Raw genomic sequence first — 26,546 nt, 5'->3', positions numbered from 1 at the left:
TGGAGTGAAAAATCGAGGTGAAAATGCATAGCCGCTATGCAAAATGTGTACAGGTTGGCAGGCCTGATTTCTTGACAAAAACTTAAGTTTGTTTCACAGAAAATGAGAGTGTAGAGGTTTGGAGCAACATAAGGGTGAATAATGACTGTCTTATCTTCACCTCTGATCATCTTTATGATAATTAAACATTCATCTGTGGTGGTCATGCTGGATATTTTTTTTTTTATATAATTTTTATGGCTGTTGGTAAATTCGCACTGCATTCAGTTTCTGTTTCACTACAAGAACATACCAATCTGTGCAAAAAATATGAATGAGGTTGAATGATGGCTTTACAAAGCTGTCAAGATGTCTTTCTAACTGGAAGCTGAAAAATGTGACTGGACGAGTGACATCCAGTTATCTCTGAGAGTTACAGTAAACACTCTCTGTGCTCACATGGAAATAAACTCATCTCTGATATCTGGTCTTTGTAATAAATAAAGGTGCACAATCATGTTTCTCTACATTAAAAGAAAAGGATAGATGAATGCCTGAAAAAATAAGTGTATAACTCAGCATTACAGTATGATCTAAATTCACATGAGAGAAATGCATTGCCTAAAACTGCTTTGCTCAAAATACTTTTTATTTTATATGTTCCGATTTAAACTTTTTTGCCTGATTTTTATCTGAAATCTGATCATGGATGTTTTAAAATATGCAACCTCACTGTTTTGAAGAAACATGGTTACACACTCCAGGAAGTTAAGTATGTTTAATTAAAGACTATATTTAGAAGAAGAAGAACAACAAAAAACACTGGTTACAATAGATTATTTCATAAATTCCAAATGTGTCATCAGTGGAGGTATGATACAGGTTAGAGTAGCCAGACTAGAATATTCAAGAGGAAACAAGTTTGCATGTGTAGCCTATGTGTTTGCCTGCAGCGAAATACTGAACAGCAATGAAAAAAAATAATAATGATAATTAAAGTTATAAAAAGCAAAGGTTGTTGTAGCATATTTAACAAGAACATGCTTTTAACTTCAGAATTGAATATTTAATGCAATGCCTTCCTTGCTGTTTCCTGAAATTTACTAGCAAATTCTGGAAAAAAGTGTATACACTATTTTGTCAGTAAATATATCATTATTTTATGAATAAAATATCTGTTAATTTAATAATAATAATAATAATGATGATGATGATGATGACTTGTCTGGCTCATAATCCATCCATCCCTTGGTTTATAGCTCCATCTGGTGAATGTGAGAGTGAAATGTTTTCCATGTTTTATTAGACTTTGTGGACTTGTGGTTGTGGTTCTAGCTTCTCTTACAGTTTTTAATTCCTTAAAAATGATGTCAGACAAGTAATTTTGGCAACAACAACAACACACACACACACACACACACACACACACACACATATATATATATATATATATATATATATATACAGTATATATATATATATATATATATATATATATATATATATATATATATATATATATATATATATATATATATATATATATATATATATGAATGAAGAGTTTGGTTGTCAAACTGACGTGTAGCATATTTAAGTTACAATAACATAAAAAAATCTAATCCAGTTTCAAAGATTTATTATAAAGTTGTATTATTATTATTATTTATTTTTTTTTTTTCTCAAAATGCAATAAGTCCATCGGATCCATATGAAAGTTATTTTTCATATTGAAACTGTTGAAAATACACAACATAGCAAGTTGATTCACATATGACAGCCTTTGAACTTGGTCAATACTAATCTTATATACAGGCACTGGACTAAAACATACTAATATGCTTTTAATATCCAAATCCGTTAAAGGATTTTTAGGCTGCATTAATTAGGTAAACCGGAACCGGGAACACTTCCCATAACACCCTATGTACTTGCTACATCATTAGAAGAATGGCATCTACGCTAATATTAGTCTGTTTCTCTCTTATTCCGAGGTCACCGTGGCCACCAGATCCAGTCTGTATCCAGATCAGAGGGTCACTGCAGTCACCCGGATCCAGTACGTATCCAGACCAGATGGTGGATCAGCACCTAGAAAGGACCTCTACTGCCCTGAAAGACAGCTGAGACCAGGACAACTAGAGCCCCAGATACAGATCCCCTGTAAAAACCTCGTCTCAGAGGACCACCAGGACAAGACCACAGGAAACAGATGATTCTTCTGCACAATCTGACTTTGCTGCAGCCTGGAATTGAACTACTGGTTTCGTCTGGTCAGAGGAGAACTGGCCCCCCAACTGAGCCTGGTTTCTCCCAAGGTTTTTTCTCCATTCTGTCACCAATGGAGTTTCGGTTCCTTGCTGCTGTCGCCTCTGGCTTGCTTAGTTGGGGTCACTTCATCTACAGCGATATCACTGACAAATAAATGCACAGACACTATTTAACTGAACAGAGATGACATCACTGAATTCAATGATGAACTGCCTTTAACTATCATTTTGCATTATTGACACACTGTTTTCCTAATGAATGTTGTTCAGTTGCTTTGACGCAATGTATTTTGTTTAAAGCGCTATATAAATGAAGGTGACTTGACTTGACTTGACTAAAAGTACATTCATCGGTCATTGCATCCAAAATTAATATAATGTGTTATCTTGTTAATGTTAAAAATTAATTACAGCAATGAAACAACATTTCATCATGAACAAGAACACAAACAACATCACATTAGACCACAAAAATTCCAAAATGATATTTCCCTTAAATTCAATTTCCAAAAGTGCATTAGTCTTTGCCATGCTATATTCATTTAGTTAACTAGTTTTAAGTGCTGTATTACCAATAGCATAAATGGTATTAATAAAAACATTGACAAGCTATGCAATATCACATTCATAATTGAACATGATTCTTGTAATGAATGTGATATAGAGCATGACAATCGCATGCAATTTATCGTGCAGACATTGTTTGTTGATCACAAAGTAGATGAGGAAAACTAGGATGCCGGATTTTTATTCAGAGTGCCACCATTACTGTCTAGAGTTCATGGAATTAGAGCTGAAGATCTTTACTGCTGGGCGAAACCAGCAGAGACTCAGGAGATTCAGGAGCTTCTTCTGGGCATAATAGGGGAACAGGAGATGAAGGAGGGCTTGATGGGACCAGCCGAGGTGTTGGAGGGAGGAGGAGGGACAGTTCATCCTCCACCCTCTCAACTGGGGAACAGGAGCCCGCCCTGGGTCCGCCAGGAACAGGGATGCGCTTATGGGGTGCTTGCACTGGAGGGCACTTTGGTACTGGCAGGCTTGCCACGTTAATGTAAATTTGGCTTGCCATATAAATGGCTGACAAACTGGAGTTATCTGTGGATGGGGGCAGACTTGGGGGGCCACTGAGGGTTGACCTGACATGGAGGAACTTTGGACACTTCGGGGACTCCCTGGTTTCGGCAAGTGTTCAGCAAGTCATTGGTGAGGTATGTGGGGGTTCCCAGCGTGGGGTGAGCTGGGGAGACACAGCGTGCTGGATGAGGAGACTTGAGACTTGCCCTTACTTCTTCAACTTCGAAATCATAATCATTTAAATCAAGGCGAGATCAATCAGCTCGATCATGGAAAAATAACACGCTGGGAGATCGCAGCGGAAAGTCTCATCATCCAGCCCCAACAGAGCAGAGTCATGCCAGCTCACCCAGTTGGGAAGCTCGAGGAATTCCTCCACATACCCCTCCAACATCCGAACACTCTGCCGAAATGCCCACAGCCTGTCCTCAGCCGCTGTCATCTTTGTGGTTTTAGGTCTGATCTTCTTTAACACACAGACTGGGGAACAGAAGGTTAGTTGATAGTGAATTTGTTAAAATAGGTATATAAGCAGGCGGGGAAGTGATGCAGGTGAGTATATTCGAATGAGAGGTATATGATGGTAGCAATGGTAGGAATTGATGCTGGTATTCTTCTTACAGATAGTGGGGTGACCAGGATGGACACACCTCTTCTGCTGTGAGAGCAGCTAACAGTAGAAATCTTTCTTTGTCGAACAAGGTGAGGTCCCAAAGGTCATTCATGAAAAAAATGCTTTATTCCTTCATTTAATGTACTGTAGAGTTAACACTTGCTTAATTTCAAATCAAGACATTTGGACAAACGATTTGTAATTAAGAACTTCAATTAAATATCTGTTTGGTTTTATATATGCCATTTTACCAGTAATGAATAAAATTATATCCCTGATTCTTACAGTGCCCTCAGACTTCGATCATTTGAGTGGAGCTGTCAAGGTGAAGTGTAAAAGTGTGATCTTGATGGATTTAATATCATTAATATCGCTTTCTTGAGGTCATGTGATGTGGATTGTTGTGTGCAGATCTTAATTTCCGTTGAACAGTTTGTTTGTGATACAATTGCAAACCTTTACAATGATGTCTATGTAACTTTATGTATTTACTGTTGTTTTATTGTTAATATATTTTATTGAACCACATTTGACCTTCCTTCCTTAGCAAGGTTCATGTCCTTTCCACAGATGAAGTGCCTTATCACCCTTCATGCAAATCTTTGTGTTGTTCTCAAGATGCAAAATGTTTCAGTACGGACACAAAGAGCCTGATTTCCATTTGGACTTTTGCTCTTTATTCAAATAGCATCGCAGAGCATGAAAATAACCAGTAACTCATACAGATGGTGACATTAAATATGCATAATGCATTTGTATTTGACCAATGATTAGCTGTTATGTTTGCTTGTCCCTGTAGTGACATCATTTAAAAATTACACAGTAATTGCAAAAGTCAAGAATTTCATGAGGAACAAAACAGCAATTTAATAATAACAATAACAATAACAATAACAATAATAATAATAATAATAATAATAATAATAATAATAATAATAATAATAATAATAATAATAATAAACGACCTGGGAATAAAGTTGTTTCTTAAAATAAGTCATGTCAATATTAACCAGGAAAATACGTATTTCTTATCAAAGTGATGGAATGTTGAATAATTTACTTGCACAAAACAGGACAGTGGTGGATTTTACTGAACTGTACAAGTTTTTGTCCTAAATGTCTCTGTTGTACTCTATTCTGTACCTCAGCACTATTTGTCCAGTGTAAATCTCAAGTTTTATTCACAGTATTTATGTATCACGTTAAGGTTAGCTATGTAGGTTTATATAGGTTTGTTTAAATAGATTATATGTTGTAGATGTATAGGTTGTATGTTCAGATACCTTTTTTATGTTTCATGTATATATGCCCATGCTTATTCGTATGTTTACATGTGCACTTGACACTTAACATTTAATTAATTGTGTTACTTGCTACTTCTTTGTAATATTTGTGAAATTTGCTTATTGAGGGAAACTGGTTCAATAGTAGTGCGGTCAAACAAATTATCACATGCAATTTTTTTTTTTTTTTTTTTTTTTTTTTTTACATAATGTATATGTGTGTGTGTGTGTGTATGTTATGTTTATGTATTAAATATATACATATATATTACATGAATATAAATATTTTCTAAATATACTCTTTATATATGTGTATTTATATATAAACACAATAAATATACACAGCACACACATATATCATATAAAGAAAAAAATTTATTTTGCAAAAAAATAATCACATTCATACCACTTTTTTTTCACATTTATCCATTCAAGGCAAATAAACACAGTAAGGGCTCATAACAAGTTTTTTTTATTTTTTTATTTTTTTACAGTTTTTAGTGTGAACATAGTAGCCAAGATAATACAAAATGTCAAAAACAATGGATTTGTGACAAGGTCCCAGAAATAATCGGGCCTCTACGATAGGATTTCATTCTGTTATGAGTGATGTTTGTTAAGAAAACAGCAGGAAAATGCCATTTTCATAAATATGTAAAAATGCTGGATTTTCCTATGGCAGAGTTCAGTTACTGGTGATTTTCATGCTCTGCCATTTGAATAAAGACCCTCATGTCGCAGTAAAGTCAGAATGGAAATCAGTCTCTCTGTCTCCACACTGAACTTCTGCTCCGGACCAGATTTCCAGCAAAGGTAACCAACATTTATATCAGGAACACAGCGGATCTGAAGAATGTTCTGAAGAATAAAACTGTTCTGATGATCTGCTGTGATGGAGATCGTGTTGTATGTGTCTCTCTTGTGTCTCGTTTGTCATTTAACGTTTTTGTTTGTTTGTTTTCATGTAACCTGTGATTGAAAACTGACATGATTGCAAAATGTCATCTTTACAATATAATCGTATAATGTGTGTTCTTAACATTCAATTCTTGTCATTCAATTGCATTCCTGATGTCTTTTTTTTCACAAGAGTTTAATTTGAGACTTTTAATTCTAGTGCACTGACAAGTTTTCATAATTTTACACTTGTGAGTTTTAGTATAAAGGACATATTAATATATTTATTTATTTTTTTCTATTCCAACCAACCAACCAACCAAAAAAAAAAAAAAAAAAATTTTAAAAAGTTAAAAACTACTATTTTTCAATTATTATATTTTTATGTATTTCAGTGAACAAAGCTGTGAGCGATAGAGATGATCCCGAAAACATTTCACTTACTTTTTTTACTAGGTGAGTTTGCTTCACATTTGTCATATAAAAACACGTCAGAAATGTGCCAGGTTGGATAATGTGATTTGCAATGTTAACCCAACAAAAGCTGATTTTGAACTCCCCTGTTGTTTCTTTCTAACCTCACATGATATCTGGTCTGATTTAAGATCAGGTTGCCTTTATCCAAAACTGACTGTCAGCAGAATTACAGATTAGAAACTAAATGAAACTAGACGTGATTCTTGTGTTTTTCTTCCGCTGTTTATCTGACCGCTGTGCTGTCGACAGGCCTTTTCTCAAAGACCTCGTGCTACTTCATTCTCATCCAAGAAGCGAAGACTTGGACCGAAGCCCAATCGTACTGCAAGCAGTATCACGTAGACCTGGCCACGATCCAGAGCGATGAGGACAGATATAAGATACAGGAGGTCGCAGCTGCCGGGAATCTCCAAAGCAGGGCCTGGATGGGACTGTATAATGGTCTGTTTGATTGGCGCTGGTCTTACCAGGATCAAACCCTGGCATACAGTAACTGGGCGTCCGGGGAAGACACCAGCTCCAGGACTCAGAGCATGTGTGGCCTGATCAGAAACACCGGGGGCTGGCATGTTGCTTCTTGTGACGAACAAAAACATTTTTTTTGCTACCAAGGTAAGGTAATTGCATTTGTAAACATCTTTGCATTCATGCATTTGGTGGATACTTTTCTATAAAATGAGTTGCATTGCATTCAAACTGCATTTTTTCCCCAATTCTGACTAAAACACAAAATCTTTACAGGAAATAGCATGTCAGGCAAATTTATTTTTAACCATAACAGTCTGAGCTGGAGTGATGCTCAGCGATACTGCAGCAGCAAGTACAAAGACCTGGCCTTCATCAGTGACTCCAGCGATAACAACGCCCTGGTACTTCAGCTTAAATACGTCTACTATAAGTATGAGGCCTGGATCGGCTTGTCCAAGAACCTGTGGCTGTGGTCAGACCAGAGCAAAGTGATCTGGCTGTCTGTGAAATGGGCCGACGGACAGCCGGATAATGCCAGTGGCAATGAAAAGTGCGGGTTTGTCCATGAGACTGGATTGATTGGGGACGATGGGTGCTCACATACCTTACCTTTCTTCTGCAGTGAGTTTCATTTCTGCTTCAGTCCTTTAAGATGTGATAAAACAAATATATATAACAGAGTCAGATGTTGTCCTTGCATTTTTTTCTCTTTTAAATATGTGCATGTTTGTGTTTCTGTAAGCGAAACGGATGAAAACACAGACTGTGAGGTTTGCAGTGACATCTTCTGGATCTCTGAATGAATCTGCAGTGATGGAGGCCATAGAGAAGCAGGTGAGATGCACCTTTACTGTCAGTGGATTGATCTGGCTCACTAATCACAGCTGAAATCTGCTCTCCAGATGAACCAGATCCTCTCAGATCAGCAGATGTCTGGGTCCAGTGTAACGTGGAGAGTCCAGCCTGATGGACAGATCTTCCAGCAGCAGAGAAACACACACGAAGCATGAGCAATCATTCAAACACGGCATGGTTTAAATATCTTATAATATTAATATCATAATAACCCTGTAGTATAACGTAGGTTTAATGTCTTTCGCTTATATTGAGATGTATTTTTTTCTCCCTTTGTCCATGCAATTTAGTGTAAACCTGACAAACATACACTTTAAGAAATACTTGATTCACATTAAACTGAGATAAAAATAAACGAACTGCATGAATCCTTTATGGTTGTGGAAACCAATCTTGGTTACTTTATAAGTGAAATCTTTAACAAGGTAGAATGAGAAAAATAATGTTGTGTTCAATATTAAAATATCTTCAAATCAATACATGTTGTTGTTGATTTATTTCGCTGATCTTCCAGCTAAACGGCCATGATAACATCATCAGCATTGATCTAGAGTTGATTTTCCAGTAGAAAGTGTTTGTTGTTAACTGCCCTCTTCTGATTACACAGAGAAAGTGTCTGAAGTATGTATGTTAAAAGACAGGTGAATATCAACGCGAACTAGACACCAATTCTTAACCATAGTCAGATCTGGACTCCGAGTGAATGAATGCGGAGATCAGATGGCATTGAATAACTTTCAGATGTGTGGCTCAAGAATGCATTTAGAAAGCCTCTGAAGATGATCTTGGTTGGCAACGTGTTTATTCCTGAAGCTGAGATCTCAGATTTCAGGATGATGATTCTGATAATAAAGAAGAAGAGTAGGCCTATTCTTAATTATACTTAATTTGTATGCTGGGCAAACATCATCAGGCAAGGTGGCTTTAATCCACGCGCGATCCTGAAGTGTTTGCAGTGGTTCTGAAGCTCGCGAGCGCATCGCATCGCATCGCGTGTTATTATTATTGTAAGAACTGAACTGCTTTATCCGGTCCGCTCGTGTTTTCTGTTCTGTCAGGGTTCATCTGAGTCTGTAGGTTGACAGGGCTGTGACATATGACATACCTGAGACAGGACAGGTAGGTCAACATAGTTTCACTCAGGTGAAAGCTGAAGGAGGCGCGAGCTAGACTCAAACTCACCTGCTGCGCGTGCTCGTCTTCTTATAACAAGTTTGGCGAGAGGTTCACTTCTTCCACAAGTTTCCAGAAAGACTCTCTGGAAACCTCACAGCATACATGGTAAGTTTGTTTTATTACATGCTTCAAACAGGCAGAATTAATTAAATATCGAGCTTAAAACACAACCGCGCGCGTTTCTTTGCGAATTCAATATTTCTACTAAACACAGCGGACGTCGAGTTTACAAAAACACACATAAACTCGATATCTGAAACTGTTGCAGATGCTGACGGCGTGGGAAACGTCTCATGAGCGCTGATTTTGCTTTTTTAATAAATCTGAGTGAAATTCATCTCATTCGTTTAATTTGCTTGATTGTCATCAAAGCAATGTATAGGCTATTATTATAGTTTAATGTAGCTTCACGTTATCTATGGTGATTAGTGCACATGTCATCACTGACGTCACGTATTGTGCCTTTCTGTGCGTCGTCATGCTAACATTGCTGAAATATGACTGCTTTTGCAACTCTTCGTGATTAAAGGATAAGCACCAGAGGAGAAACACAATAACACTACCAGCTGAATAGAGTAAAAACTATTCAACTTATAGATATTACCACACTTCCCCAGCTGATTGATTGCATTGATATTTGCAATATTTTATTTATTTATTTATTTATTTATTTTTATTATTATTATTATTATTATTTTGATTTTATTATTAATATTATTCATAATTTTTTTCACACAATACATTCCCACCATGTTTTAGGAATACAGTGTTTTACATCTATAATCATGCTGAATGATACATGAAGAAACCCCTCTATTAAAACCTTCAGAATAGAGGAACTGTGAGTTTCAGTGAAGTGACATTCAGCCAAGTATGGTGACCCATACTCAGAATTTGTGCTCTGCATTTAACCCATCCGAAATGCACACACACAGAGCAGTGAACACACACACACACACACACACACACTGTGAGCACACACCCGGACCATTAGGCCACGACTTCCCTGTGTTAGAAAGTACTGCTGAAGTGGAGAAACAAACTCATTCTGAAAAAAAAGAGGCTTTTAAAGATAATGTACTGTGATTAAAATCAAAGATGCAAATAGCTGAAGTGCAATATAATCTGTCTCAGTATTTGTACCTTTTTATTTGTTAATGTTCTGGATATTATTGTGCTGTTTTTCACAGGACGGTAATTCGCTGTTTGGTGTCTCAGGTCTGATTATGGAGGTGAGAATCTGATTAGCTTCATCTGGATTGTGTGAATTTATGTTTTTTTTTTTTTTTTTTTTTTTTTTTTTATAATTAACTTCTCTCTTAGTGAAAAAAATAGTCCAGCCAGTCCATTTTACACACAGATAAAATAAAAAAATGTTCACTTCTTTAGTAGAATATGCATGATATTTAAATATATAGACACACACAAACAAAAGAGAGCCTATTCATCATATTAGTCTGATTTCTGAAGATCATGTGACATGAATGATGAGGAATGATGCTGAAAATACTGCTGCACATCACAGAAATAAATTACACTTTAACACAGATTCACACAGAAAACAGATGATTTACGTTATATAAATATTTGACAGTTTTTCTTGGATTTTTGATTAAATAAATGAGCATTGGTGAGCAGAAGACAGAATCTTACTGACTCCTGAGATTTTAGATGGATTTGTTTTCTTGCATACGGTAAAATACTTTGATTCTCTGCTTCTCAGAGTCCAGTGAATGGAGATCATCGAGATGCTAGTAACACAATCAGAGAAAACCATGTGTGGCCAGACGTAAAGAGTTTAACCAGAAGCAACGGCATTCATCAGATGCCTGAGTTTCTAGACGACCCCTTCCCAGCTCCAGACTGGGTGTTGTTTCCTCCAGCTGATTTTTATAGTGACAGCACACCCAATGGGTTTCAGACCACATCTACATCAGGCCTTTGGGGCGAAGACACAGACATTTTCCAGCCTTTTAAAGAGAAAGCAGACCCTGATCTGAGACACAGCATCTCAGCCAATCAGAACACAGAATCGTGCTCTTCGTCCAATCAGAGGGATCCTCTCCTGGAATTCATCCTATCCAGACAGAAGAAATCCCAAGCCACGCCCTCCCCAGCTTCACCATCCGATCCCGCCAACGCTTTCCAAGAAACATCCTCTGAAACGAACGGTTTCTTCCAGACTCCTTCACTCTCCACCTCTCCGTTCGTTTCTAACAGAGGCCCAGCGTCTGAAGATGTTTTCAGGACGTCCACCGCAGGAACCAACGTCTCCGACATCGAGGCGTATGATCCTCTGTTTGACCCTCAGAATCAAGCTCCGTCCAAACACAAGAGCCAGTATGATCAGCTGTTCACCCGTCAAGATGCAAAACAAGACAGTGGCATGTCCCATGATGCTTTGCTCAATGGAGGCGTTCAAGAGACAACACCATTCACAAACGTCTCAAACGGAGACCTGGTGAGAACATCTTTCCAACGAAGACCAGAACATCTTTCTAATGAGGACCACACGATTTTAGTCTGTGTTTGATAGATTTTAACATATATATTCTCCAGAAAATGAACTAGATTATCATTTATACTCATATTATTTTAAGCGTTATTTTAGTTAATGTTAATTCAGGTAAATTGGGACACCTTTTTGCTATTGGCTGGAGAAAAATTGCCAAATTATCCTTAAATGACCCTATAATTGTATTAATATTTGGAAGTAGTTTTATATGTATTTAGCTATTATAGTTTTAATTATATTTTATTTATTTGTAGTATTTATTTATTTTGTTTTTTGTAGCAATGAAAACTTTAGCCAAAAAAATAAAAAAAATATAAAGGTTTTATTTTACAGTTTTAGTTAGCTAACTCACATAAACTCATTTAAAATGTGAAGTCTGTCTTCCAATGCAAAATAGTATTGAGGCGTGTGTGTGTGTGTGTGTGTGTGTGTGTGTCGAAATTATTATTAAATTTACACTTTATACTTAAACAAAATAATAAACAAATAACAATATACAGTATAAAATAAAATTAAATAAATACCTATTTAAATAACCAAGTAACTGTGTGCTTGTTTGTTATGTACAATATTTAAAATCACTAACTATACATGTCAATTTTTGTCCAATAAAATGTTTTCTAGTAACAAGTGGCCCAGACTTCCTGTTCCAACAGGAAATAAGTGAACACAGAAAGGAAGTGTGTGCTCCTCAGATCATTTCGGCTAAACTAACTGTGACCTCTGGTGTTGTAGATGTTCAGGAGGCTCCCGCCCAAAGTTGCTCCTCGCAGTAAAGCCCCGAAGATCCCCCCCCAGCCTCCTGCTCTCTCTCAGGTACTGTAGGCTCCTTCAGTTTCCCTTTCAGGCCTGTCATTTCCTGCGTCGTCCTTCAGTGAGAGAGAGTTAACTCGAGCTGATGGTATCTGATGATAATATTCACTTCTGTGCCACGACTCATTCTTCTGCTGGAGTTCAGATCGGATCAAGATGCGTTCATTCTGTCATTCATTTTTGCACTCTACAAAATCGATGTATGTTTTTTGTTTTCTTATTACGTTTTCTGGTTGATTTTAGTATTTGATATTGCTATACTTGGAATAAACTTAAAGCTGTGGTACAGAAATACAGGGGCCATGAAGGGCAAGTAAAACATATATATTTATAAAGTCAAATCACACACACAGATGTATTTATTTATAAAGTGATTTCTGGTCTTATTGTGCACAGTCGGTCATTGCACATTATTCCGAAGCAGAAAGATGATTGATTTCATGATGTTATTCAATCATTTGGTCTGCTTTTAAAACTCATGCGGTGTGCTTTTGGTTAGTTTGGTTGAACAGTCAAATCAGACACCGGTGTTGGTAAAGCAGCCTTTCGAAGAAAAAAAAAAACTGTTTGTTTAGAAATCACATCAAATCATGAAAATTCACTGGTCAAACATTTCTGACATGAAATACCCACTTTTAACAATCCTCGATGAAATCACATGCCTTCTATTTATTTACATCACTGAAAATATTTTTTTTGCATGTTTGAATCTAGAGTAAATGTAATCTGTGATGCTTCATGTGCTGTATGTGTGTTGATATCGAAGTCTATATCTATGTGTGTGAAATGTTAGCTCACTGATGTGTTGTTATGATCAGATGACGTCGGCTGAGACCGAGAGAGATCTGCAGGTGTTTGAGGACGTTCTTCTCATCGGTCAGGTGTGTGTTTCCAGTCAGGCCCTGTCTTTCTCCAGCTGCGTGGCTTATATATAGATATATATGAATAACTGCTTGTGGAATAAAATCACCATATAATTTTTTTAGACATTTTTCATACTTTCTCTAAATAAGAGGCATTTCTGCAAGAATGATGAAAAGTCTCCTGGATGCTTTTTAATTTGACTTTTATGTAGGGGGAAAAAAAAAAGTAAAACAAAAATAAAAAGGTAAACAGAATTCCTGTGTAAGAAACACCCTGATGTGGATTCATATTTCTTCACATGGTAACACATTCTTCAAACATGATTTTCAGGAAAGGTGTGTGGAGGACTGGCCTGAACACTCTTCAGAGGAGAAACCTGTAAGTTCTGCTGATCTCACACATGTAGAGCAGACGGTGCACAAACACTCACACTTTCTGTGTTTCAGACGGGGAAGATCAGGCTTCGGAGAGACTCTGTGAAGGTGAGTCACGGCTCTGTCTGAACACAGAAGAGAAAACAGTTAAAACAGTAGATGAAGAGCTTATTCAGAGCAACATGCTGCTTACAAACAACGTGAAGTCAAGACTGATCAGACTTCAAGCTATTTACATTCTGCAACTAGAACCTCAATGCTTTTTATTTTAGTATTATTCATTTTAGATAAATATTAGAATATTTTGAATGATTTTTTATTTGTTTATTTTCTGTTTTACTTTTAATTGTAGTTCAACTGTTAGTATTTTAATTAATTGTTTGCAACTGTATTAGTCTAAATAATTGTAGTTGTATTATTCTATAGTTTTATTGAGTTTTCATTTTTGTTTATTTAGTTTTACCTGGTTTAGTACACATTTTTATAATCTATTTTATTTCAGTTAATGTTTATTTTAAGTCAAGTAATGAAAAAAAATGGTTTTAGTTAATGACTGCAATAAAAAATAAAAATAGAAAATAAAAATAAATAAAATAAAGTATTGAATGAACGAATGAATGAATAATACAATGCAACTAAAAACTAACAAAAGCACATAACAAAAAATAAACAAAATAAAATAAAAATAAATTGATGATTAATAATTAAGATCTCTCTCACAATCCTCACAATCACTCCGGCAGATTCCAGACGTTTCTGATGGAGGAGCTGATGGGACGGTGAAGAGGAACGGGAAGCAGGTACAGCATGAGTCTGAACTCTGTGAGAGTTTGACACGTTTGTTCTTCTTCATCTGTGATTGTGTCTCTGTTGATCTTCAGACTCTGGGAAGGAAACTGAGACACTCGCTGCTGATCAGGAGGAGCTCGAAGGTAAAGTCCATCTGTCTCAGAACTAAACATGGACTGGGGATTTCCATCAGGACTTCAGCTGTTTAAGAACAATTCCTTTGACACTGAAACACAGCACAGTGAACAGAAACATATACTGCTTCAGAACAACTGTGACCCTTTAACTCACAGTGTTTATATCTGACTATAAATAACTCACAATCATAAGATATACACTTCTAGAAGCTTGCCTCGGCCCCAGGAAAGAGAGAGAGAAAGAAAGAAAGAAGGAAAGAAAGACAGAAGGAAAGAAAGAAAGAAGGAAAGAAAGCAGGAAAGAAATAAGGAATGAAAGACAGACAGAAAGAAAGAAAGAAGGGAGGAAGGAAGGACGGAAGGAAAGACAGAAAGAAAGAAAGAAAGAAGGAAAGAAAGAATGAATGAAAGAAAGACAGAAGGAAAGAAGGAAAGAAAGAAAGACAGACAGACAGACAGACAGACAGAAAGAAAGAAAGAAGGAAGAAAGGAAGGAAAGAAATAAAGAAAAACCGAAAGAAACAAAGAAAGAAGGAAAGAGACAGAAAGAAAGAAAGAAAGAAAGAAAGGAATGAAAGAAAGAAAGAAAGAAAGAAGCAAAGACAGACAGACAGACAGAAAGAAAGAAAGAAAGAAAGAAAGAAAGAAAACAGCAACTTTAAATCTTACAAATTAAACATTTCTCACATCTCAGATATTTTTTCCTCAGAATTGAAAGTGAAAAGTCTGAATAGTGAGAAATAAACTCAGATTTGCAATGAAATTAATTCAGAAACGTGACTTTAAATAAATAAACTTAGAATGTCTAGAAATAAACTGTGAGAAAGTTAAAGTTCTGAACTGTGCGACACAAAGTCACGTTTCCCCGAAGATAAGCTTCATAAGAATGTGATGTGAAGAAATGAAAGAGGTGAATCTCAGTATCTCTGATTTCAGGATGAACTGACGATCTCCGAGACGAACACAAGCTCACTGAATCCAGGCTCAAAGGTGAATCTCATCTCATCTCAGATAATAAAAGAGGATCAGCATCAGTGTTTGTTTCCAGATCATATTCATTCTTTCTGTATGGTGTTAAAGCTCATTGATGGCACAGACGAGTTCTTCACTCCAGAAGAAGAAGAACAGAACGGAGCTGCCGAGCACAAACCTGTATGAAGCGCTTTATTCCTGAATCCTGGTTGTTTCAGTGATTGATTCAGTGTTTCAGATGTTTATCTCTCGCTCTCTCAACAGAAGAAGTCAAAACCCAAGATTATCACACACCGCAGAGGATCGAAGGTAAAACCTTACCTTTACAGCCAATTAAAGTTTATATTTTAATTTTATTTAAACATTTTTTATATTTTACATAAATATTTTTTTTTTATAAAAAATTAAAAACATAATAATATTTTATAGTAGTTTTGTTTTTAGTTAATAGTTATAATAGTTTTTAGTTAATAGTTTAGTATATATATATATATATATATATATATATATATATATATATATATATATATATATATATATATATACACTTTTCAAATAATAAAATAATTTAAATACTTTTAAAATTATATAATGAACAAAAAAAGTTAGATTTTTAACTAAATTACAAAGGAATAAAATAAGTGTATTATGTAAAAGTTTAATAATTTTTAATAATTTATAAATATATAATGTAGTAATGTGTAATTTATACATTGCGATATAAACAATATATAATCTTTTATAAATATTAATTAAATTTAATTACAGAATTGATCCTGCAAAGGCCTATTTTACTTTATCATTTAACTTTAGTTTCATATAATCTAATTATATTTTGATGTAATGTATAGTCTGATGTCACAGTTCCCGTGGCTCGGTGGTAGAGCATTGTGTTAGCAGCGCAAAAGGTTGTGGGTTCGATTCCCAGGGAACACACATAATGTAATAAGTCACTTTGGATAAAAGCATCTGATAAATGCATAACTTTAAACGTCTGTACCAATGTTTGTTTAACCCCAAGACAAAAGGCAGCTAATTTCCCAATTATGGACACAATTTTAAATAAGCAGTTTATATTTTCATTGAACACTTTTAGCAATGCTTCCAGATAAATGATTGTTAATAACATTACACACAAGAGACCTGAACTGTATAATTATTGGCTGATGGGATAATGATTTATTATATTGTCAAGCCCGCTGTAATGTATTACAGCTTCATTTATTACTGATGCTGATGTTCATTTACACCTTCAGGTGAAATCTGCTGAAGCTTCAGCTAGACTCTCTCCAGACTATAAGGTTGGTTTAGAGCGACTGTACTTCAATAATCAGTTTAATAATCAGACGAGCAACATTTAAACTCGTTTAATTCTCATATTAGGATGATTTACCGTCCTCGTCCTCGTCCAAACATGAGGATCTGGTGGCGTGGGGAGAGAAGAAAGCAGAAGATGTGGACTGCACACCGGTAAGAGCAGGTCGAACATTGCTGTTTGTGGTTGAAGTGTTTTGTATTTTGACTGATTTATTTTGACAGAAGCAGCTGCAGAAGTTCAAGCCTCCTGTGCCACGACGACCGTCAAAGGTAATTTATTCTGTGTTTGCATGTTTATGAGAAATATAGACTAAAATACTGCATTGCATATCAATAAACCAACAGAGACCCATTCTTAAAACATACAGGAATTAAAATACACAGGATACGTCAATGAAGGTTTAATCTGCATACGTCTTATTTTCATCTTTGCTCTGGCAATCCCTATGTGTTTTTTTTTTTTTTTAAATTAATGTAAGCTATATATAAATGTTAAAAAAAGAACTATAAAGAAAACATTTATTGTAACAATTATTGTATTTCATCCAGTTGCAAAGACAAAGTTTCTACTTTAGTTTGTCTGGAAGTACAGAAATAAAGTCTCAGGCTACTTATGTAACCGGGGATTCAGTGTCTCGTTCCCTACATAAGTGACCTGAGACGTTCCCTTTCAAGGTACAGGGAACACACATACTGGTAAATGCAATGCTTGAATGCATTGTAAGTCGCTTTGGATAAAAGTGTCTGCTAAATGCATACATGTAAATGTATTAATGGATACAACATTGACGAGTGAGGTAAAAACTGCAAGTCGAGCACCCAGTTTCTGCATCCAGCAGAGGGGGTGCTCACCGAGGACTTACTCAAGAAAAAGATCAGAAACCACAGGTCCTGGAAAAACATTGCAAAGAAAGCTTGCAGACGGAATCACACAACCACCAGAAAATTAAGTACACACACACACACACACACACACATATATATATAAATTGGATCATACTCAGCCACCATGGTTCCCGCACAGGAGCCCCATTCAAGAAGCGACCTGAAGAAACCTACCCTCGTTCAGGTGGAGAGATGGTGGTTACAGGGGAATTAGGAAGAGAAGAGAAGGCAGATTTTAAACCCTCGAGGGAAATGAGCAGATACTCAAGTATCACTCTAATCTAGAAGAAAAGCACTAACGCCTCATCTGGATCATATCTCATCTTGCCTTCCTCTCTTTGACCCGCAAGGTTTTTTATTTTTTTATCGGTGTGTGGTCTCAGTTAACCCTATCTTCTTCTTCTTCTTCTATCCATGGCCTTGTCCTCAATAGTCTTAGCCTGGTCCACTTCAATCTCCTCAATCATGTCTTCATCGCAGGCTTCATGAAGAGCAATCAAGTTGTAGTCATGTTTCGACATCATTGTTAGGAAATAAAACAGGGCACTTACAGTCAAACTGGATCAGTAACTTGACTAATTGAAAGTTTAGATGAGTGGTCCTCCTCTGATGGAGACAAGGGTATTTCCACTGGTCTTTTGCAGAATTATAATATATATATATATATTAATATTTATTTTTAGAAACATGATGGATGAAAAAAAAAAAACATAAAATAAAGCAACTATATATTTTTTCAAGCTTATTTGAATTTGAAAACTATGTGTGTGTGTGTGTGTTTTTGCAGTCCTTCTCCAAAGATCCCTTTGTGGAAGGTGATGTGGATGTCGGCGCTTCAGTCCAAGACAGTCACCAGGTGAAGCAGTTTCCTAGTTGTGTTTGTTTCTCTGATGGAACGTGATCTGTGTCTCACACACACACACACACACACACACTTCTGCATTCAGAGAGCGTGTCTGATAAGAGTTATCAGCTCATGTGGTCATGAGTCAAAGCATTCCTTCCAAACCCATCAAAACACACGCTGGGAGCTTTCACATCATAGAAATACTGTCATTCAGAGCAGTTCAATTCATATTTCTTGTCTACAGCACACGAATCTGAAATTAAAATTAAATCTACAATAGATGAATCTGTTGTATAGAAATTAAACCCAATGAAATCATTCTGTAACTCTTTCTTATTCACAATTGTACATCTTTTGCCAAATCTGAGTAGTTAACTGAGTCTGTGTTTCTAAAGTTTTACCAAATTCATGAAGTTTTGATGTAATGAACACACACACACACACACACACACACACACACATTTAGACATTAAGCAGACACATTTATCCAAAGCTGTTTACTAATGCTGACAGTTAAAGCAATGAAAACCAGTAGAAATGCATGGTGATGGATGTTGTCAGTGCAGGTCTGTGTCCAGCAGATGGCCTCAGTGTGTTTCCATTCAACAGCTTTAAAACACTCAATCAATCAAAGTAGTTTTTGAAGTGAATCACGCATGTGATAGATGATTTTACTCTACCTTTGTAGAATAATAATGTTTTCTTCCACACGCTGATATCTTCATCATGTTCTGCTGTAGATGCCAGAGGTGGACACACATCTGGAGGATGAAGAGAGAAACACAGAGACTGACGCACAGGTCGAGATCTTCCTGCCCTGTCTTTCGTTTTTCATTAATGCATTATTTTACTCACTGTTAGTGTTATTGTGATATGTTTTTTTTTTTCAGAAACCGAGAAAGAAAGTGCGAGTTAAGTTTGTTCCTCACAGAGGGTTTGTCATCGGTTTATCTAAGGTGAGACCGGATGCTTTCTCTCTGTTATAACACTCAGTGTGTTAGTTAGCATGATGAATTGTGCATATATTAATTGTGTTGTTGTTTATCTGCTAATAGGTTGACAAGGCTAATCATGAAAGAAAGGAGGAAACACAACATCTTAAGGTAGAATGATTTTCTAAACAGAATATTATTGTTTAATATTTACTGGATACGCTTTATTTTATTTTTTAGTGTAAAATGTGGCAGAGTTGTGGATTAGAATATAAATAAATACATTTTGAATAAAACCATCCTGAGGTTAAAGTTGTAAAAAAAAAAAAAAAAAAGATTAAACTCATAAAATTTTAGTCATGTTTTGAAAAAAAAAAAAACTGGTAAATTTAGAGAAAATGATAATTTTATTTTCTCTAGATGTCCAATAATTTAAAGAGTTTATTCTCAATATTTTATTTAAACTTTTTTCCTCAACAATTTCATCTCAACATCTCGACTCTGTTTCTTGAAAATGTTTTTTTAATAATTTTTTTTTCCTCAAAATGTGATGACTTTAATCTCGAGATATATATATATTTTTTTTAATTTTAATTATTGCTTGGCCATAATCCTCTTCCATGGTTATTTTACAATCATTGATATATTTTTATTTTATTAATTGTTTAAATTAAATGTTATTTATTTAATTTATATAAACACATTTTGTTTCTGTTTGTTTTATAGTTTTGTATTAGTTTTTATTATATATTGTCAAACTATGATTGCAGTCTTTAAAAACAAACAAAAATATCATAATATTTCGGTAAAGAAGTGCAAAAACATTAAACGGATTCTGAACTGTGCGTTCCAGGATGTTGTAGATGCATGTTTGCTGTTACTATTACTATCATTATTTAATTTTAATGCATGTTTTAAGTGAAGCAGATGTCAAGCATCATCTTTTTTATGTTTATTTAGGCAAACATTGCTGTTGATCACATGTCAGTATAGTGTACAGTAGATGTGTGTGTGTGTTACAGTAGATGTGTGTGTGTGTGTGTGTGTGTACAGTAGATGTGTGTGTGCTACAGTAGATGTGTGTGTATACAGTAGATGTGTGTGTGTGTGTTACAGTAAATGTGTGTGTGTGTGTGTGTGTGTGTTACAGGACAGTGATGACTCTGAGCTGAAGGGAGCTCATGGATTCACTCCTCCTCAGCATCTGAAGGTTTGTCCGAGTCGTGTAGATCTTCATCAAATCCTCCTCTTTGTGTCCGAATGTTTAACATTAACTGTGTTTTAGGATGATGATGGGTTTGATGATCTGAAAGGAGCGTTTGGTCACAAAGCTCACGGGTTGAAGGTAAAGAAGACTTCTTCATGAGAGCATGGCTTTGGTTTCTGTGTCTGTTCACTGATATCATCTAATACATCTGTTTTCAGGAAGACCCAGTACTGAAAACTGAAGCTGGACGGAGTTATTCACCCAACAACGCTCAGGTTCAGACTCCTTATTCTCACACAGTCTCATATTCTGCTCACTTCTGCTCAGATTATTGCTTATATGACTTATGTGTCTTTTCTAGAGTTCATATTCTAACGGCTTTATGAGTCCTGCGTCATGGGATTCAAAGGTAATGATGATTAAACATACCACAGAAACAAGACTCAGAAATCCAGCAGTTCTGCTCATTCTAAGGGTGTTTATATGTTTATCATATTTTTATTTCCAGCCGTCTGATCTGGAGACAGATGTCCATAAATCCTCAGATGTCTTCACTCGGTCAGACAGCTTTGAGAAACATCAGGAGATGACAGACAGTCGACCGGTGAGCTTATGCTCTTATGATCGCTCTGATGATTTTAATTGCATTTTAATTTGGTTTATTCACTATCTGTGCAGAAGAAATCGCTGAAGTTTAAAGTCCCTCGCATTCCTCGCAGACAATTAAAGGTAAACCGTCAAACTCAGAGCCGAGAGAAAGAGACATTTACAATTAAAAATTTTCATTTATAAACTTTTTCATTTTAATTTTAGCTCACACTCACTTTTTTTTGTTCTTGACATTTTCATCGTTTTGTAAACTTTGCTTCAGATTGCTTCGATTATTTAAAATATCCTGAGCATTTATTGAATATGAAGCGATCTACAGTAGCAGTAATTGATATTTCTTAATTAAAAGAGCCACTGAAGCAAACACACAGTTGACAGAGATCACTGATGTCTGTGTTTTCTAGAGCGCTGAAAACCCTGAGATCAAGCAGAGCAAAGATCGTGACGCTTCGGAGGTGATGAACTTCTTTCTGCAGCGGATTTGTGTTGATTGTAGTCCCTTTCCTGAAACTAAATGTGTAAATGTTTCAGATGAAGAAGCCTCCTCTTCTGAAAGTGCCTCCTCTTCTGTCCCATCGAGACTCGAAGGTGAGCGACTGCTTCTTCTGAACTCAGTTTGATCGTCGGGATTGAGATTGAGATGATATTGTTACTGATGTCTGCAGAGCTTTGAGGACGACGAGTTCCCTCCGAAGGGAGCAGATCTGTTCAAGGCGGAGGACGAAGGCTGGGAGGAATACACGCCGGTAACTCCATCACTTCATTATCATGCTTTCGCTGGCGTTCACACAAACAGGTTTAACGCTGAAGTTTCCTCTCGCGCAGGATAATAAACCACAGAAACCTCGAGAGACTGACACACATCGCAGAGAGTCACAGGTACCTGTGCGTTCATCTCAATCGACGATCAAACCATCCACAATGTCATCACCTCATAGAAATATGCCCTGTTTTAATAGACTAAAGACATGAAGGAGTTTCCTGAAGAGTTTCTGGATCCTCCAGGAGCCACGTCTGGAGACTTTTACCTGTCTGAAGCTGCCAGGGTACACACAGTACATCACCGTTCAGAAGTGTCTCTGTTCACCAAGACTGCGTTTACTGTTGATGTGATGGATTAAACGTGATGTCTTTTCTCTGTAAGGCTGAGTGGATGTCAGCTCAGATGGACATGAGACGACTGAGAGCTCAGGAGGAAGAGCAGCCGCAGGAGGAAGAGGAGGATGAAGGGGTCAGTCAGACCAGACATACCTCATCATGATTACTTTACTCTGTCTGTAGATGATGTAGTCCCTTCCATTCCTTGTGTGTCGATGTGATGTTGAGTCTGGTGTCATACATGTGTGTTTCATTGGCAGGACACTGACAGTCTGATGGAGTGGTGGAACACAGTGGACTGTGAGTGCATTAAATCATCCACTAATTCACCACACACACACACACACACACACACACACACATCAGATCAGACTCGTTTAACAGTCAATCTTCATGTTTTCAGACTGGGATGAAATAACCCCTGAGACGATCCGATCTAAAGAAGAAGAGACCGTGTAAGACTTCATCAATGATCTACATGCTGAAAAAAAAAAAAAAATAGTCAGTTTACATCAAGTAGATTTATATTGACTTAAGAAACTAAAACGTATAAAAAATATTCAAAGATAAGAAGTCTTGTCCTCTGAGAAATGTATTTTATGCTCATGAAAAAAAAAAAAATCTAATGCGAAGGGAAAGTAAATCTCTCTCTCTCTTTTTTTGATGAATAAGTAGATTTTTTATATATATATATATAATTGTATTGTTATAATAGCTAAAAATGTCTGCCAATCTTGTTTTGGCCTTTGAATCAAGTTTATTCTCATTTGATTTGTATACTTTGATCCACCATCTGATGATCTGGTGCTCCAGGAGTCGAACACTCATTAAGTCTCCATCAAGCTGTTCTCTGTGTCTGTCTCCTGTCAGATCGTTTAAAGCGGTCGCTGATAAGGTCCACCGCAGTCTCCGTGTGTATCTGAAGCTCTTCATGGAGCGCGCCGAGCTGCTCTACCAGCACGTGCTGATCTTATACGGCATCGCAGACGACCTCAGCAACTTCCACCACCGCACTAAAATCGCCAACATCACGGGAGGAACGACCACCGCAGTGGGAGGAGCCACAGCTATCGCGGGGCTAGCGCTGATTCCTGTCACCTTCGGGGTGTCCGTCATCATCTCAGCCATCGGGCTCGGCGTGGCTACAGCGGGCGGCATCACAGCCGCTTCGGCCTCCATCTCAGACACCATCAACAACATGCACGTGCGTATGCCCAGCGCTTAATTAGGCAACATGAAGCTATTCTAAAGCCACGCTAGGCTCATTTTATTTATTTATCAGATCCCAAAAGAAGAAAATGCTTGCACTTATCCATTTAATCCTTTTCAATCTTTTTTACAACACTCTAAAAAATCCTGGGATAAAATGCAACCCAGCGCTGGATAAACTGTGGATAAACCCAGCGATTGGGATGTTTTGGCCCAGCGGGTTGGGTTAAATATTCATCCATATATTACAAAATTAAATAGTTAAATAGAGTTTTAACGTGGCTTATTGGAACACTAGTGTGCAAACTTTTCTCTACCTCATGACATGGTTGTCAGCATTAAAAGGTATGATTGCTGCGTTTTGCGGTTTAATTTTAGTTTGAAGTAAAAGTAACAGTAGGCTGAGCTGGATCAGGGTTTATGTGGGACTTAATGAGGTCTTAGAAAGTCTTTAAAAGGTCTTATTACGTGCAGAAAGTCTTGAATTCATACAGTTATGGAATTTAATGATACACACACTGCACAAAAATGAATATCTTCCTCAACAATTTGGACGTGTTACCCAATAAATATATCTAAACATTGTTAAATCAAGATGCATTTACTTGAGATGCAACAGGAACATATGAAGTCTTGTTTTCTGATAAATGTATACAATAATTAAGTGAGATTATGAAGACAGTGATGAATCATTAATTGTTTCCCTTTGAATTAAGTTTATATTTTTCTGTCTCTGTTGGCAGATATTTGTTCATGTTTTAATCACAATCTCACTTTCTTTTGAAAAATAACTGATATGTTCACTGTAAGACAAAACCTAATTTCTTAGCTCTTATAAAGGTTTTAAAGTCTTAATTTCCCTTCAGTTCGAACCTGCAGAAACCCTGAATACCTTTATTTATGAATTTATTTTGATCAAAAACATTGCATTGCAAAACTGCAATAAACCCGAGGCCAATTTGACCCAAACTGGCAATGCTTTGTTGTATTATTATTATTGTTTAACTGTGAAAGATTCAACTATATATCTTCATATTTCTTAGTACAGAAATATATTTACATGCACAATTATGCATTTTATCCAATAAATACACTTTACTAGTTTATGCATTGTCAGGGAATTGAGGCCATAGCCTTTTTGCCATGCATTGCCGCTTGAACTAAATGCCAAAATGTAAACGCTGTAAATATTTTTTATGTTTTTATTTTTTTACAAAGATTAATAAATCATTAACAGTTAATGCATTAAATAACATTAATTAATGTGAACTTACTGTAATGTGTTCTCATATAAATACATATTTTAAAAATATTTCTGCAGGACCGTAAGAAGATTGAGCTCATCATCATGGACTACGAGGCGCAGCTGGTGGAAATGCAGCGCTGTTTGCAGTTCATCATTGAAGGTCTCTGTCGACTGCGCTCTCATCCGCTGCTGCGACGAAACAACTACTACACCGGAGACTGGGAGGTACGCCGCGCACTCCAGACCATTAGCTTAGTTGATGGCCCAGTAGATCAGGCTGAAGAAATCATTCGCAACACACTGGCCAAGTTAGCCAGTCTGCAGAAAGGAATAGACAAGTACTTCACTAAAGACTTGAAGGAGGTGAAGAAGGGCTGTAAGAAGGAAGTGACGGCTGAGGTGCGGGGTCTGGCCAAACATCTCCACGAAGGTTTAGCGGAGCTCAACTCCATCAGAGAACAGCTGCTCGACGCCAGCGGAAACATCTAGTAGATGTCAAAGTTTTGGTTCAGATGTCTGCACTCCCATTGGCTGTCGCAGCAGTGCTTTCCTGCTCATTTGCATAAAGTGGAAGGGTGATTCTCAGCAGGTTTCTACTCTTGAGGTCAAATGAAGTCCAGCTGCTTTGTTGATTCAAATCACTGTCAGTGTGAACGCATCTTACAACTTCACCATAACTGGATTGAGTTCTCATGTAATGAGATCTCCGATGATCTATAAGATCCATCCACATTAAGAGAATGTTTTCCAATTTGAACCTCAATTCCTGTTGTGTTTTACTGTGTGGTTCCCATCACGATGGCTGTACAACCTGAGAACAGTCTTCAAAATTATTTTTATCTGCCTATTTTTTTTTGTTTTTTGTAACATTGTCCACTGCCATTTGTAATTTGAACGTGTGTGGGTTCATTCACGTCCAGTTATTTTAATAGTTTAATAACTTGTGATATTGCTTGATGTTGCAGACTGGTATTTCTTATATTTTATTATTTTGTATAGTCGTATTCATAAACAAGAGTGGTAGAGCATTGCGTTAGCAGTGCAAAAGGTCATGGGTTCAATTCTCAGGGAATGCACATACTGATAAAAAAAAATAAAAATGTATAGCCTGAATGAACTGTAAGTAGCTTTGGATAAAAGCATCTGCTAAATAAAAAAGCTGGTTTGTAGCTCAAATACTTCTAGCCTACTCTACACCTTGTTATTCACAATTCTATTCTGCTTATGCTGAGAGTGAAGCCACAGACTAATTACTTTTCTGTCCTAGGTGATTTTACGCTTTGGAAGAAGTGCTTTTTTATGTATGCTCTTATTTTGCACATTAACAACCCTAAAGCTGTTACACACACACAAAATCTTTCATGTCTTGACATTATGTTGTGCAATACAGCAATGAATTGATGATTATGTTCATGGAGATATTTTAATAAAACAATAAGAAAAAAAAAAAATGCTGTGTGGGTGAATGAAAAACATTGTGGATCAAGTGTACATTTAACCCTATAAACCATGAAAACTTCCCAAGCATGGATTGACGTTAAAGAGGTCAAGTTCTAGTGGAAAACCAAAATTTTTGTTCAACATGATCTGGTGATCATGTGCTTTTTCAAGAGGAGGAGTTGTGGACTTGGGAAAGA

The 26,546-nt window shown here is 36.5% G+C and overlaps 2 protein-coding genes across 2 annotated transcripts; both read left to right on the top strand.

The window, feature by feature from the left end:
* Positions 1 to 7,345: 7,345 nt before the first annotated feature.
* On the top strand, positions 7,346 to 8,093 carry LOC113105352 (C-type lectin domain family 10 member A). The gene is made up of 3 exons (XM_026266393.1): positions 7,346 to 7,685; positions 7,807 to 7,898; positions 7,967 to 8,093. The coding sequence occupies exons 1-3, from the start codon at positions 7,346 to 7,348 to the stop codon at positions 8,072 to 8,074; spliced, it is 540 nt and encodes a 179-aa protein (XP_026122178.1). The 3' UTR covers positions 8,075 to 8,093.
* Positions 8,094 to 9,090: 997 nt separating this feature from the next.
* LOC113105351 (uncharacterized) lies at positions 9,091 to 25,958 on the top strand. Its single transcript, XM_026266392.1, has 34 exons — positions 9,091 to 9,200; positions 10,286 to 10,327; positions 10,819 to 11,556; positions 12,346 to 12,426; positions 13,242 to 13,304; positions 13,618 to 13,665; positions 13,734 to 13,769; positions 14,405 to 14,593; positions 15,524 to 15,577; positions 15,668 to 15,739; positions 15,824 to 15,868; positions 16,816 to 16,860; positions 16,943 to 17,029; positions 17,102 to 17,146; positions 18,549 to 18,617; positions 19,349 to 19,408; positions 19,499 to 19,564; positions 19,664 to 19,711; positions 20,691 to 20,750; positions 20,826 to 20,885; positions 20,966 to 21,022; positions 21,109 to 21,156; positions 21,256 to 21,351; positions 21,426 to 21,476; positions 21,761 to 21,811; positions 21,888 to 21,944; positions 22,022 to 22,102; positions 22,182 to 22,235; positions 22,316 to 22,402; positions 22,501 to 22,587; positions 22,715 to 22,754; positions 22,858 to 22,909; positions 23,325 to 23,658; positions 24,985 to 25,958. The coding sequence occupies exons 1-34, from the start codon at positions 9,198 to 9,200 to the stop codon at positions 25,396 to 25,398; spliced, it is 3,420 nt and encodes a 1,139-aa protein (XP_026122177.1). The 5' UTR covers positions 9,091 to 9,197; the 3' UTR covers positions 25,399 to 25,958.
* The last annotated feature ends 588 nt before the right edge of the window (positions 25,959 to 26,546 follow it).

The sequence above is a fragment of the Carassius auratus genome, chromosome 7 (assembly GCF_003368295.1).
Source record: "Carassius auratus strain Wakin chromosome 7, ASM336829v1, whole genome shotgun sequence".
Lineage (NCBI taxonomy): Eukaryota > Metazoa > Chordata > Actinopteri > Cypriniformes > Cyprinidae > Carassius > Carassius auratus.
The sequence above is the reverse complement of the archived record's forward strand: the minus strand, read 5'-3'. Positions and strand labels throughout refer to the sequence as shown.

Bases quoted from the DNA above. Each gene is read 5' to 3' on its own strand.
- LOC113105352 (XM_026266393.1), top strand. From the start codon at position 7,346: ATGTCAGGCAAATTTATTTTTAACCATAACAGTCTGAGCTGGAGTGAT. The intron at 7,686-7,806 runs GTGAGTTTCATT...TGTTTCTGTAAG, and splicing joins TACCTTACCTTTCTTCTGCA to CGAAACGGATGAAAACACAG. The intron at 7,899-7,966 runs GTGAGATGCACC...TCTGCTCTCCAG, and splicing joins TGGAGGCCATAGAGAAGCAG to ATGAACCAGATCCTCTCAGA.
- LOC113105351 (XM_026266392.1), top strand. The intron at 13,666-13,733 runs GTAAGTTCTGCT...TCTGTGTTTCAG, and splicing joins ACTCTTCAGAGGAGAAACCT to ACGGGGAAGATCAGGCTTCG. The intron at 22,236-22,315 runs GTACCTGTGCGT...CTGTTTTAATAG, and splicing joins CACATCGCAGAGAGTCACAG to ACTAAAGACATGAAGGAGTT.